This window comes from Schistocerca cancellata, chromosome 2, assembly GCF_023864275.1.
Source record: "Schistocerca cancellata isolate TAMUIC-IGC-003103 chromosome 2, iqSchCanc2.1, whole genome shotgun sequence".
Classification (NCBI taxonomy): domain Eukaryota; kingdom Metazoa; phylum Arthropoda; class Insecta; order Orthoptera; family Acrididae; genus Schistocerca; species Schistocerca cancellata.
In genome coordinates, this window is record NC_064627.1 from 945,198,753 (window position 1) to 945,212,953 (window position 14,201).

The 14,201-nt window shown below is 36.9% G+C and overlaps 1 protein-coding gene across 1 annotated transcript in view; it reads left to right on the forward strand.

Annotated features, from left to right (window-relative positions):
* Positions 1–538: 538 nt before the first annotated feature.
* LOC126162915 (uncharacterized) overlaps positions 539–14,201 on the forward strand; it is a 153,623-nt gene continuing 139,960 nt past the window's right edge. The window contains exon 1 of the mRNA XM_049919730.1: positions 539–714. Coding sequence (XP_049775687.1) covers positions 647–714 — 68 coding nt within the window. The 5' untranslated portion in view covers positions 539–646. The remainder of the gene's footprint in view (positions 715–14,201) is intronic.

Below are 14,201 nucleotides of genomic sequence, written 5' to 3' on the forward strand. Positions count from 1 at the left end.
GAACTCTGCAAGGTTGTAAGGAAGAGCTTCTGAGGACTAATATCGTAAGATGATAATTTTTAAACAGTAATTGACTGACGACAACTCGCACAGGGGAAAACAGTCATCATTCTCATTTTATCCTCGTTCACAGCTAGTTGTTTGCAGACTATTAACGTAGATTAAGTGCAGTGCGCAGCCGAAATCGTAACCATAAATAGGTTTTATGTGGTTGACAAACAGCATCCATTTGCTCGTAGACAATAGGAATTTTAGTCTGCAAATCACACCAAAAAGCGGCTCGGTACTAAATACATACTGTACTTGAACAGCTGCTACAATGTTTCAACTCTTGTGTGAACAGTGAAAGGACAACACAAATGTCACGAATTGCAACGTACTGGGTATGTGCCACAATGTGAGATTTAGGGATTCTAGATCCCGATTTGAGTGGGTAACTTCTTCTGACTGAAACAGGAAACAGCAAACTCTTTTTATGTTCAACAGATGGTAGAGGTACGAGGGGACTTCCCCTGGCGATTGTGAGCTAGAAGTGTTTTGCGCAAGTCAGGATTCCTCATTGAGCCCGTAAACGTGTCGTGTGCAGTGTTTTCAACGAAATAGATCTGTAATAATTTGAGGTCAGTAAAAATAACAATACTACAATATGCAGGCGGATAGTCAATCACTCCCCCAGGACGCCGACGAACTCAGTGGTCTTATACGTACACTACAGTAAGTACTGATGCTGCAAACCGTAGACGGCTAGTCACAAGAAAGTTATAAGTACCGGTAGACGAAATTATTTCCTTGCACTTATTACGGTTTGCAAGGAAGACATTCGTGAACTCGAACTAGTGCTTTGTGCTAAAATACACATATTTTCTGCATCGAAGTAGAAGCAAAGGTGCGTTCCTGCTATCAGCTGTGACATAATATGCTGATTTTGTGATGAAAGCTGCATGTTGACTTAGTATCACAGCGAAGTGACAGAAACGAAGGCCATCTCCGAGGACGGGTCTGTCGTGAAGTCACTACCCAATCCATGATTGACCGATTCGTCACTTGTAGGTCATTAATGGAAGTAAAGAGTACTCCAATATTGCATCTTGCAAAGGTCGCGCTGTATTTTGTTACAGGTATCGAATGTAGCTTTCTGCCCAAGGATTAAAAAAGCAATAATATGGTATCACCAAAGTATTTCGGAAACCACCTATAAGAAGGAAATCCTACGTGAAGTTATGTGCAGTTCTTAGTCGTCACTAATTCAGAACAACTGTACGATACTATTTTATCATTATGGTATAAATCATTCGAACTTCCGACATAAGCGAATAAAGGTTTACTTACAACTAATAGGACAATATTCTTTGATTTGATTTAATTATTTTAGTTGGTCCTGAAGATTACATATTGTACAAAGTGTGAACTAGTAATATATGACAAGTAAAGTGAATACAAAATTATGTGAACAGTTTATACATCATAAAAATACTTATTTTCTGTGAAAGATTGGTTGTGGACAATATTACAACCAGCATTTTACTGGTATAAGATCAAGTGAATGCTTAAAATAGCAGACGGAATGGAAGTACACATTTTTATCTCGGAACGATAAATAAATTTATATTTAAATTAAAATACAAAATTGTTATCTTTGTCGCACAAATAAGTTCAAGTGAATACTTATTAGTGTAGAATAAATGGCAGTACACATTTTAAACTATGATATAAACAAATTTACATTTTATCATTGTAATTTACGTTAAGAACACACAATTTTGCCTGCATGACAAAAGTGAGGACTTTATTTTAAGAGTGTTTTTTTATTTTTATTTATATATTTAATCTGAATGGTTTTCCCTCTTTTTACTCAAAAGGATGCCTTATTACTCTAGGAATTCATTCATTTTATAAAAAGTTTTTTCTCTGAGGAATGTTTTTAAGTTTCTTTTGTAATACCTGTCTGTTGCTTGTTGTATACTTTTATTCTTGACTCACTCACTCCCCTATGCATTCTTGTGATAGTTTCAGAGTCTTTTCCCTGTCTTGTCTTATGCTTGTGAATGCCACAGTTTTTCTGGAATAATTCCTTTTTGCTGGCTATAGTGAATATATGTATTGATCTGCAACAGTAAATATCCTGAGTCTTAAAGAGTCTTCTGCAGGATGTTGTGTTAGAGAACCCAGATATTAACTTCACTGTTTGTTTTTGTAGTTTGAAGACTCCAGTACATTTCCCCAAAAGATAATACCATAGGAAAGTATAGAATGGAAATATGCAAAGTACGACAAAAGCAAAATCTCTCTGCCAAAAAGGTGAGAAGTAACTCTCAGGGCAAAACATGTTGTGCTAAGTTTCTTGACCAGTTGATCACTTTGTCTTTCCATCTGTGCTGGTCTTTTGTCTGCATGTCAGTGAGTTTTGTATGTGTGGTTTCATAATTTTTTTGCGTGTTGACCTCCATTTTAGGAACCTGGAATTTTATTGTTTACTGTCTGAAACTGTATAATGTTACTTTTGAAAAATTTGGGTTAGGCTATTCGCTGTGAACCATTTGTGTACTTGGTTGGTGATTGTCAGGGCTATACCCTGCATTGCAGAGTTGGGACCCTTGATCAGAATACTCGTATCATTTACAAACATAACTATATTTGCTCATCATTAATTGTAACTAGTAGATCATTAATGTTGAAGAGGGATCGAATTCTTTGGGACTCTAATCATAGCGTGTAGGCTTTCTGGGACTCTGTTTTACATTTCCCCAGTCTGTGTTTACTGTTACACCTTCCTCCATAAAGGTAACTCACTGCTTCCTGTTGTGTAGATAAGACTCCAGCCATGTCAAAAGTTTGTCTTTGATACTGTAGTGTGGAAGCTTTTTTACCAACGTGTTATGATCCGCACAATTGAAAGCTTTAGCAGGGTCACAGAAGCTGTCCATTGGATACTTTCTGAGATTTGACTCACCTAGAGTTTCATCTGTTAGGCTAAATATAGTTCTCTCTGTTGATAATCACTTATGAAAGGCAAATTGTGTATGTGTCATATGGCCATAAATGTTCTTTCCCACATTTGTATTTTTTTGGTGGAGTGGTTCGTGTGGCACACCATTGGAACAAGAGTCAAAGTCCTACATTTTCCATGCCATATCTTGTTCATTTCATATGATTTTTCACATGAGTTTCTGTAAAATAAAATAAGGAAATTGTTTTGCACAGGTAGTGTTTGTAGAGATATGTACCTGTAATGTAGGACACATCATTGTGCTCACATTGTAGACATTATATACATGTAACAGCTTGCACAGTAAATAATACCCAGCAAGGTGTATACATAATGCACAATGATTTGCAATACGTAATGGTGGCCGTTACATGATGATGTACAGTACCAAGATTCAAAGACTACAGTTTTGTTACATAATATTATCTTTGTTTATCATGCCGAGGCACTTATGCTTTTGCCTATAACTAGTTAACATATCTCATGCCTGATGTAGAGGCACTTAGTACCTCATTATTTTGATTTTTAAACATTTTTGGAAGGTGAGTATCAACATCTGTGTGTACTCTTGGTATTAGTATGTTAGCTTCTAAAAGTTCAGTGTCATATATTGATATTCATGACATGCCCTGCTCTTTCATAATCCACTATATCACATCACTGTTTGTTGACCCTCCTATTACATTACATTTATCATTTTCCATGGATCCCTTGGAGAGGAGTCTCTGGGATGTGTAAGAGTCAAAGTTGTGCAGACAGAGTTATGAGCTATAATCCTTGTGAAATATTCATTAGATTAGTACTTGTTCCATAGATCATGAATACGTCACTTCGTAATGATGTGGAACATGTCAGGTTAATAAAAGGTGTCTATACAAGATATTACATTACACAAAATATTACATGACTCTCAATATTTTTAATTTTTTTTTTTCTTTTCTTTTATGGGGGTTGGAAAATAACCCACTTACTATATCCAAAAATTCATCTAATGAGTAGAAGGAGTTGCCATTAAGAAATTCTTTTAATTTCCTTTTAAATGCTATATGGCTATCTGTCAGACTTTTGATGCTATTAGGTAAGTGACCAAAGACTTTTGTGGCAGCATAATTTACTCCCTTCTGAGCCAAAGTTATATTTAACCTTGAGTAGTGAAGATCATCCTTTCTCCTAGTGTTGTAGCCATGTACACTGCTATTACTTTTGAATTCATTCGGATTGTTAATAACAAATTTCATAAGTGAATATATATATTGTGAGGCTACAGTGAAGATCTCTAGCTCTTTAAATAAGTGTCTGCAGGATGATCTTGGATGAGCTCCAGCAATTATTCTGATTACACGCTTTTGTGCAATGAACATTCTTTTACTCAATGATGAGTTACCCCAGAATCTGATGCCATACGAAAGCAGAGAATGAAAATAGGCGTGGTAAGCTAATTTACTGAGATGTATATCACCAAAATTTGCAATGACCCTAACAGCATAAGTAGCTGAACTCAAACATTTCAGCAGATCCTCAGTGTGTTTTTTCCAGCTCAACCCCTCATCAATGCATACACCTAGAAATTTTGAATATTCTACCTTAGCTACCAATTTCAGATCGAAGTCTATATTTATTAATGGTGTCATTCCATTTACTGTGTGGAACTGTATATACTGTGTTTTGTCAAAGTTTAATGAGAGACACTGGACTCGCATTCGGAAGGACGACGGTTCAGTCCTGCGTCCGGCCATCCTGATTTAGGTTTTCCGTGATTTCCCTAAATCACTCGAGGCAAATGCCAGGATGGTTCCTCTGAAAGGGCACGGCCAACTTCCTGCCTCATCCTTCCCTAATCCGATGAGACCGATGACCACGCTGTTTGGTCTCCTTCCCCAAACAACCAACCAACCAATGAGAGCCCGTTTGCAGAGAACCACTTAATGATTTTCTGAAAAACATCGTTAACAATTTCACCAGTTAATTCTTGTCTGTTGGGTGTGATAGCTATACTTGTATCATCGGCAAAAAGTACCAGCTTCGCATCTTCGTGGATATAGAATGGCAAGTCATTAATATATATTAACAACAGCAGAGGACCCAAGACAAACCTTGCTGCACCCCATTCTTGATTATTCCCCAATTGGAGAAATCACCAGTTTTTTGGATATTATGTGAACTGTTTATTTCAACTTTCTGCACTCTTTCAGTTAGCTATGATTTAAACCATTTGAGCACTGTCCCATTCATACCACAGTACTTGAGCTTATCTAGAAGTATTGCATGATTTACACAATCAAAAGCCTTTGATAGATCACAAAAAATCCCAACAGACTTCCAGTTACTCAGAGCATTTAATATTTCATTAGTGAAAGTATATATAGCATTTTCCGTTGAAAAACCGTTCTGGAAACCAAACTGACATTTTGTTAAAACTTTATTTTCACAAAGGTGTAAAGCTACTCTACAATACATTACTTTTTCAAGAATTTTGGATAAGGCGGTCAGAAGAGAGATTGGGCGGTAGTTGTTGATGTCAAACGTATCCCCTTTTTTATGCAATGGTTTAACAATGGCATACACTTTTATTATCCTGCTGTAAATGCCATCAATTCCATGTAAGCTTTTATTCTTGAGAGAGTTTATTATTTTCCTAATTTCAGAAGGAGAGGTGGGTGGAATTTCAGTTGTATCAAATGGTGTGGGTAAGGCCTCTTCCATTAACTGCCTTGCTTCTTCTAATGATCATTTAGATCCTATTTTCTCTAAAACATTTAAAAAATGATTATTCAAAATGTTTTCGACTTCCGGCTTGTTGTTTATCAAGTTTCCATTTGTTTTGATGGTGATGCCGTCATCCTGTACTCTTGGTTGCCCTGTCTCCCTTGTAATAATATTCCAAATTGTTTTGATTTTGTTATCAGAGGTATTAATCTCAGACATGATACACATGGCTCTGGACTTTTTAATAACCTTTCTTAATGTAGCACAGTAGTTTTTATAAAATTTGGCTGTTTCTGGGTCATTACTCTTTCTTGTTGTTAGATACAGTTCCCTTTTGTGGTTACAAGATATTTTCATTCCTTTAGTAAGCCAAGGTTTTTTGCATGGTTTCTTATAATTAGATTTAACTACTTTCTTGAGGAAACAGTTTTAATTGTTGAGTCATTAATTGAATGCACAACTTTGGAGGGTAGTTTTGAATTACTGAATGGAGCTATGTCATAAACTGTAACTAGCTGAGCATCATGATCAGAAAGGCCATTCTCAACAGGACAAGAATTTATGTTTTTAAACCTATCTTGGTCTATAAAAGTGTTATCTATCAATGTGCTGCTGTCCTTTACGACCCGAGTAGGAAAATTAATGACAGATGTCAAATTGAAAGAACCAAGCAAGACTTCCAGGTCATTCTTCCTATTACACTCTTTCAGTGAATCAACATTGAAGTCCCCACAAATAATAATGTGCTTTCCCCTAACTGACAGATAGCACAACAAGGCATCCAAGTTTTCCAGGAATAAATGAAAGTTTCCTGCAGGGGACCTATATACTGTTACAATTATAAAAGAGCCCTCCTTCAGTTTAAGTTGACAGGCACATGCTTCTATATATTGCTCTAAACAACACTTTTTTGTATCTAAGCTCAATGGAGTAGAAGGAGTTGGCCAGCAGGAAGTTCTTTAATCCACTCTGAAACCGATCTTTATCACTTACGAGACCTTTGATATGCTCTGGTAAGTTATTGAATATATGAGTACCCATGTATTTGACTCATTTTTGTACTATTGTTAAGCTTTTATAGTCCTTGTACAGATTGTTTTTGGTTGTGGTATTATAATCATGTTTTGCACTATTTCGTGTAAAAAGAGACATGTTGGAAATGACAAAGGACATCAATGAGTATATTTACTGGGAAGTAGTAGTTAGAATACCAAGTTTCTTAAAGAGGTCTCTGCATGATGATCTAGGGTTGACACCAGATATAATTCTAATGACTCGTTTCTGAATTTTGAAAATGTTCTCTTTGTAAGAGGAGTTTCGCCAAAAGATGATTCCATTACTCATTAGTGAATGGAAGTAGGCCGAACAAACTAACTTCTTCATTTTTAATCACCTATTTCTGCTATCATGCGTACTTGCAAATGCAGCTAAACTAAGGCGTTGCATTAAGTCTAGAGTGTGAGTTTTCCAATTTAGGTTGTGGTCAATTTGTAGCTCTAAAATTTGACACTGTCTACAGCTTTAATTTCGTTGTTTGAATACATTATACTTATAAGATCAGGTATTCTTTGTGAGGTACTAAACTGTATGTATTGGGTCTTGTCAAAATTCAGTGACAATCCATTTACTGTGAACCACCCATTGATACTTACAAATATTTCATTATCTGACTGCTCAGTGAGGTCACCGGTACTGTTTTTTATACCAATACTTGTATCATCTGCAAATAAGACAAAATTTGCATTTTGTGACACTGCTTCTGGAAGATCATTTATATGTTATAGGAACAACAAGGGACCTAAAATAGACCCTGGGGCATCCCTTGTCTGATGGTTTCATATTTTGAATGACTATTGTTATGTGGTAAGCCTGATACAGACATACACTGTTTTCTATTAAAAAGATAGGATGAGAACCATGAGCCTGCTACTCCTGTTATCCCATAATATTTTAACTTTTGTATAAGGATATCATGCTTAACACAATCAAAAGCTTTAGCCAGATCACAGAATATTCCAAATGGTAATAACTTTTGATTTATCGATTCTAATATATCATCTGTAAAAGTGAATATAGCTTGATCAGTTGACAATCCTTTCCGAAATCCAACCTGATTGTGCATGAGAATATTTTTCTGTACTAAGTGTTTATAAAGTGTATTATACATAACACTTTCAAACACTTTTGAAAATATTGCCAATAATGAAATGGGGTGGAAGTTTTCCACTAATGATTTATTTGTCTCCTTTTTTGTGTAATGGTTTGACAATAGCATATTTATGCCTATCTGGAAAAGTACCACTGTGGAGGGATTCATTACATAAGTAACTCAGTATGTCACAAAGTTCTGAGGAACAACATTTAATTATAGTAGTACTGATTTCATCATAACCACTAGAACATTTGTTTTTAAGAGAGCTAATAATATTAGAAATCTCTTTCGGTGAGGTAGGATATAGTTGAATTTTGTCAGACTTCTGCGGAAATGCATTTTTAAAATATTTTAAGCTGCCTTCTGAGGAACTATGCAAACCTAAGTTGTCTGCTACTGAAAGGAAAAAGTTGTTGAAACTGTCTGCAATTCTGGAGGTATCTCTAATCAACTCATTATTTACATTTAACATAATTTCCTCATTTGCCTGATTAGTTTTTCCTGTTTCACTTTTTACTATATTGCGTGTATTTTTTTTTTATCTTGTTATTAGAGGCATTTATTTTTACTTGAAAATAAATACATTTTCAGGTTCTGATTACTTTGTTTAGAATTTTACAATATAATTTGTAATGTGATTTAGCCCTTTAGTCGTTGTTTTCCCTTGACATTAAGTATACTCTTCTTTTTGTTTTGCAAGATACCTTTATTCCATTTGTAATCCAAGGTTTTGAAACAATCTGTTTGCCTTGATCACTTTCTTAGGGCAGCAGTTTTCAATGTGACCTATGACCACATTAGAGAAACAGTTATATTTTTCATTTACCCTGGGTGAATTGTACGCATCTTTCCAGTCTGTATTCCTCACAGGTTTTTATACCTTCAGTTCCTGTTTCATTTAATATTTGTATAGTTTCCCACTTCCTTTTATTAGTTGAATCAGACCCCACTATATTAAATGTAAGCAACTGGGCATCATGATCTGAAAGACCATTAAATATTGGATTTATACTATGATTTGCTAGTGTGGTAGTATCTATGACAATGTTATCAATAGCAGTGCTGCTGGTACCCATAACCCTGGTTGGAAACTGTACTAAGGGAATGAGATTATAAGAAGTGGTCGGAGACACTAGTATTGATCTTGAGTGACTATCCTCCAGAAAATTTAAATTAAAATCTCCACTTAGTATGAGTTCATGGTTTTTAGAAGTTAAGAAATTTAATACTACATCAAGCTGTTTAGTGAATAGCTGGAAATTATCAGTTGGACTATATATTGTGACTATACTTATTTTTCTTTTGTGTGTTTGTACTTGTGTGGCACAGTCTTCAAAATGCTGATCATTACAGTATTTAAGAATGTCAGTGTTTTTATAATTGTAACCCTTTCTAATGTAAGTGGCAACTCCTCCCTTCTCCATCTCTTTTGCTTAACATTTTCAGATACATCTTCTTTCAATAGCTTAGCATCTCCCCATAAACTCAGACTGTTTGGTAAATTATTACACCTCAGATTATCACCAGTCCTAACATTTAGCCTAAAGAAGTCTTAGAAACAGATTGCTGATGTTCGTCTAACGATATTGACTGGGTGATTATCTCTTGAGGCTTATTTCCTATTTCACTCACAAGGGAACCTCCCCATCGCACCCTCCTCAGATTTAGTTATAAGTTGGCACAGTGGATAGGCCTTGAAAAACTGAACACAGATCAATTGAGAAAACAGGGAGAAGTTGTGTGGAACTGTGAAAAAATAAGCAAAATATACAAACTGAGTAGTTCATGGGTAACATAGGCAACATCAAGGACACTGTGAGCTCAGGAGCGCCCCGTAGTCCCGTGGTAACGTGAGCAGCTGCGGAATGAGAGGTCCTTGGTTCAAATCTTCCATCGAGTGAAAGGTTTAATTTTTTATTTTCAGTTTATGTGACAAACTTTTATGTTTTCATCACTTTTTTGGGAGTGATTATCACATCCACAAGAAAACCTTTTTACCCATTCGCCAAGTGTACAAGTTAGGTGGGTTGACAACATATTCCTGTCATGTGACACACATGCCGTCACCAGTGTCGTATAGAATATATCAGATGTGTTTTCCTGTGTAGGAATTGTTTGACCTATGACCTTGCGATCAAATGTTTTCGGTTCCCATTGGAGAGGCACGTCCTTTCGTCTACTAATCGTACAGTTTTGCGATGCGGTCGCAAAGCACAGACACTAAACTTATCACAGTGAACAGAGATGTCAACGAATGAACAGACAGATCATAACTATGCAAAAATAAAGAAAGTAAACTTTTCACTCGAGGGAAGACTTGAACTAAGGACCTCTCATTCTGCAGCTGCTCACGCTACCACGGGACCACGGCGCTCCTGAACTCACACCATCCATGATGTTACCGATCTTGCCCATGGACTACTCAGTTTGTATATTTTGCTTATTTTTTCACAGTTCTTCACAACTTCTTCCTGTTTTCTCAATTGATCTGTGTTCAGTTTTTCAAGGTCTATCCACTGTGCCAACTTATAACTAAAGCTGAGGGGGGTGCGATGGGGAGGTTCCCTTGTCAGCACTTTATTTGCTATCTCTAGAATCCCTTACAATGGTGAATCCTAATAGGCTGGTGCTCATCAGCAGGAGTCAGTTGCAGTTGCAATTGGTGGGTTGGTCTCAGAATTAAAATAGATATGTTGTGAAGAAAGTTACACAAATTACAGTTGATTTGCTAAGTTTAAGCCTTCCTGTGCATTAGTCAAATTTAATTAGCGAATATTTTTTTGGGTATCCTTTTAGAGTTTGCTTCTTGAACTGCAAATTTGACAGCACACCTGAAACAACATTGTCATGATACGTTTATGAAAAATAGCTCTTCTCTGATTATGTGCATTCCCTATCAATTGTTGGGAAAATTACAATATACAGTACAGTTTGCAAGTGTCATAAATATGGAAGTCATGTGCATTCATTCATTTATTCATATACTGTGTTTCATAAATCACATCCCCACCCCTATAAACCATGGACCTTGCCCAAATGGGGCTGTGTGTATTAAAATCCTAATAGTTAACTGCCAAAGCACTCACAGCAAAGTGCCATAGCTCTAAGTGCTCCTGTAAAGCAGTGAAGCTCACATAGTACTAAGTACAGAAAGACCGAGTAAGGTGGCGCAGTGGTTAGGAGACTGGAGTCGCTTTCGGGAGGATGAATGTTCAAAGCCGTATCCGGCCATCCTGATTTAGGTTTTCCGTGATTCCGTAAATTGCTTCAGGCAAGTGCTGGTATGGGCATGACCGACTTCCTTCCCATCCTTCCCTAATCTCATGGGACCAATGACCTCACTGTTTGGTCCCCTCCCAATCAATGACACCACTGTATAGTGATCAGGTGAAGCACATGTAATAATTTACACATATATAAAACTGAAGATCACTTTGTTGCATATTTCAGTGAGTTTGATGATCCTTGCTAAAAATCAAGATTACCTTCATACCTGAACACTTGACTGAATGATCATGGATTACACATCATCCATTATATAATGAAAGGAAAGAAGTCAGCATAATGGGAGACCATTGTCATACTGAATATTCTCACAACCGTTTGCCTCTCCCCGATGTTATTCAATCTGTATATTGAGCAAGCAGTGAAGGAAACAAAAGAAAAATTCGGAGTAGGTATTAAAATCCATGGAGAAGAAATAAAAACTTTAAGGTTCGCCGATGACATTGTAATTCTGTCAGAGACAGCAAAGGACTTGGAAGAGCAGTTGAACGGAATGGATAGTGTCTTGAAAGGAGGATATAAGATGAACATCAACAAAAGCAAAACGAGGATAATAGAATATAGTCGAATTAATTCGGGTGATGCTGACGGTATTAGATTAGGAAATGAGACACTTAAAGTAGTAAAGGAGTTTTGCTATTTGGGGAGCAAAATAACTGATGGTGGTCAAAGTAGAGAGGATATAAAATGTAAACTGGCAATGGGAAGGAAAGTGTTTCTGAAGAAGAGAAATTTGTTAACATCGAGTATAGATTTAAGTGTCAGGAAGTCGTTTCTGAAAGTATTTGTATGGAGTGTCGCCATGTATGGAAGTGAAACATGGATGATAAATAGTTCAGACAAGAAGAGAATAGAAGCTTTCGAAATATGGTGCTCCAGAAGAATGGTGAAGATTAGATGGGTAGATCACATAACTAATGAGGAGGTGTTGAATAGGATTGGGGAGAAGAGAAATTTGTGGCACAACTTGACTAGAAGAAGGGATCGGTTGGTAGGACATGTTCTGAGGCATCAAGGGATCGCCAATTTAGTATTGGAGGGCAGCTTGGAGGGTAAAAATCGTAGAGGGAGACCAAGAGATGAATACACCAAGCAGATTCAGAAGGATGTAGGTTGCAATAGGTACTGGGAGATGAAGAAGCTTGCACATGATAGAGTAGCATGGAGAGCTGCATCAAACCAGTCTCAGGACTGAAGACCACAACAACAACAACAACAACATTAGCACTTACAAGGGGCAACAGTTGTAACAGGATACCTGGGGTCCAATTGGTTCTCAGGCCCGAGTGATGAATCACCAAAATTTAAGGTATAAGGGAGGGATGCAGAAATCCTCCACCTAAGCAAGATGTCCACTTAGGTTTACAAAGCTTGTGTTTAACCAAGTGTTGCAAAGTTTGCAAAGAGTAGGTTGTTCAGCTGTTAGTTGAGAAGGCATGGTAGTTTCAGATAGTTACTACATTAGTTACTAAACAGAAAGAGCAAATTGACAATACTCATGCATGTAACGAAATTGCAATAAAGAACATTCGGAGCTATGCCGAGAAAATAGTAGTGATTAGCTGTCTAGGTGTGTAAAGTCCTTGGCAAACCAGTGTGTTGCCCATCATGCTGGGTAGCTCACTACACAATGAACCGGCAACAAGCTTTCACAACAAAGAAATAATGTGTAAGATAATTTAGGTGAACTAGTTACTGTTGATTCCGAAAGGAATCTGGTCTTGTAACAAAACCATAGACAAGATTCCTTTGCAATAATTAAGTCAGATAAAAGAATCTGTTGCAGAGTATAACAATATTAATCCCAAAAAGAAATAAATAGGGAAATAGAAATGATGGCACATGTACTGAAATTACTGTGAGAAACTATATGTAAGGCAGAAACATAAACTTTCATACACCCATGAGTTCGAAGCCACTTGGTGGCTTGCTTGCTCAAGTGCTTATTATACAGAGAATGCAAACTAAAACATCTTTAATTGCAAGATGCGTTGAATGATAACAGTGGAAACATTTTCTGTTGTAGTCTTTTAATTAACTGAGAGAGTTAAGTTAACCCTGAACAGAAATATTTAGACCTTGTTATAAACTTGGCCACATGACATAAACTCATAAGGTACATCTTGCAGGGCTTTAAGAATGGTGGTGAGGGATGTTGTTCAAAGCTTTACTGATTGACCATTGATATTCTGAAGAACTGACACCCTAGAAAGTACCATTGACTCCTTGCTTAGCTAGTAGCTTAAGATGCAGTTCATACCCAACAGTTAATCCTCTGGGAATATATAAAGTGGACATTGGTATCAGAGGTGGGGGGGACCTCTATAATAATGGTATGAAAGTGAGGTAGAACTGGTACGATTGAAGTGACATAGCCCAGACTAGCCTAGACTAGTCTCTCCTCGACTGAAGTGTAAAAACGGATAATAAACGACGTGGCAATAAAGTAAGGGTCACAGGGGAGGGTATAAAAAATAACTGGAACAACATGTGACGGCAGCTGCCCACCGAGATCTCTCCGGAAAAATGGGCCACTGCGGACAAGCCTCTTCAGTAGCATAAGAAGCAGTGTCATTGAAAAGTCTTCCCTATTCCTCCTGATTTTCTGCGAGGATGAACAAATCTCTTTGTATAGATTAGCTAGCAGGTTGCCAGGTCAGGAGGGCTAAGGTAGTTGTTATACCCTGGAATCATCACAACAGATTGACTGACAGTAAAATAACAGATCTTTACTCCATTCCCACACAAGATTTGTTAAATAATATTAAAGATTTATTCACTGATAGAGCTTAGGTTCACAATACAGGTAACCCTTGCCAGGCTTTGCTGCGACAGAGTGAATGTTTATGCTCTCAGTAGCTCAGTAGTGGTTAAAAGTGTCTGACTGTCATGGTTAAATGGAACCACAGTCAACAAATAACACTGATGCATTTCACTAGAGTCCACACAACATAGAGGCTCTGGGACATGTCTGATTAAGATTTCCAGGCCTATTAAAATGATAACATGTGCTGGTGTTGTATCCAGAAGAAATTAACATCAAATGGACTGTTCAACACCATTGCTGAATTC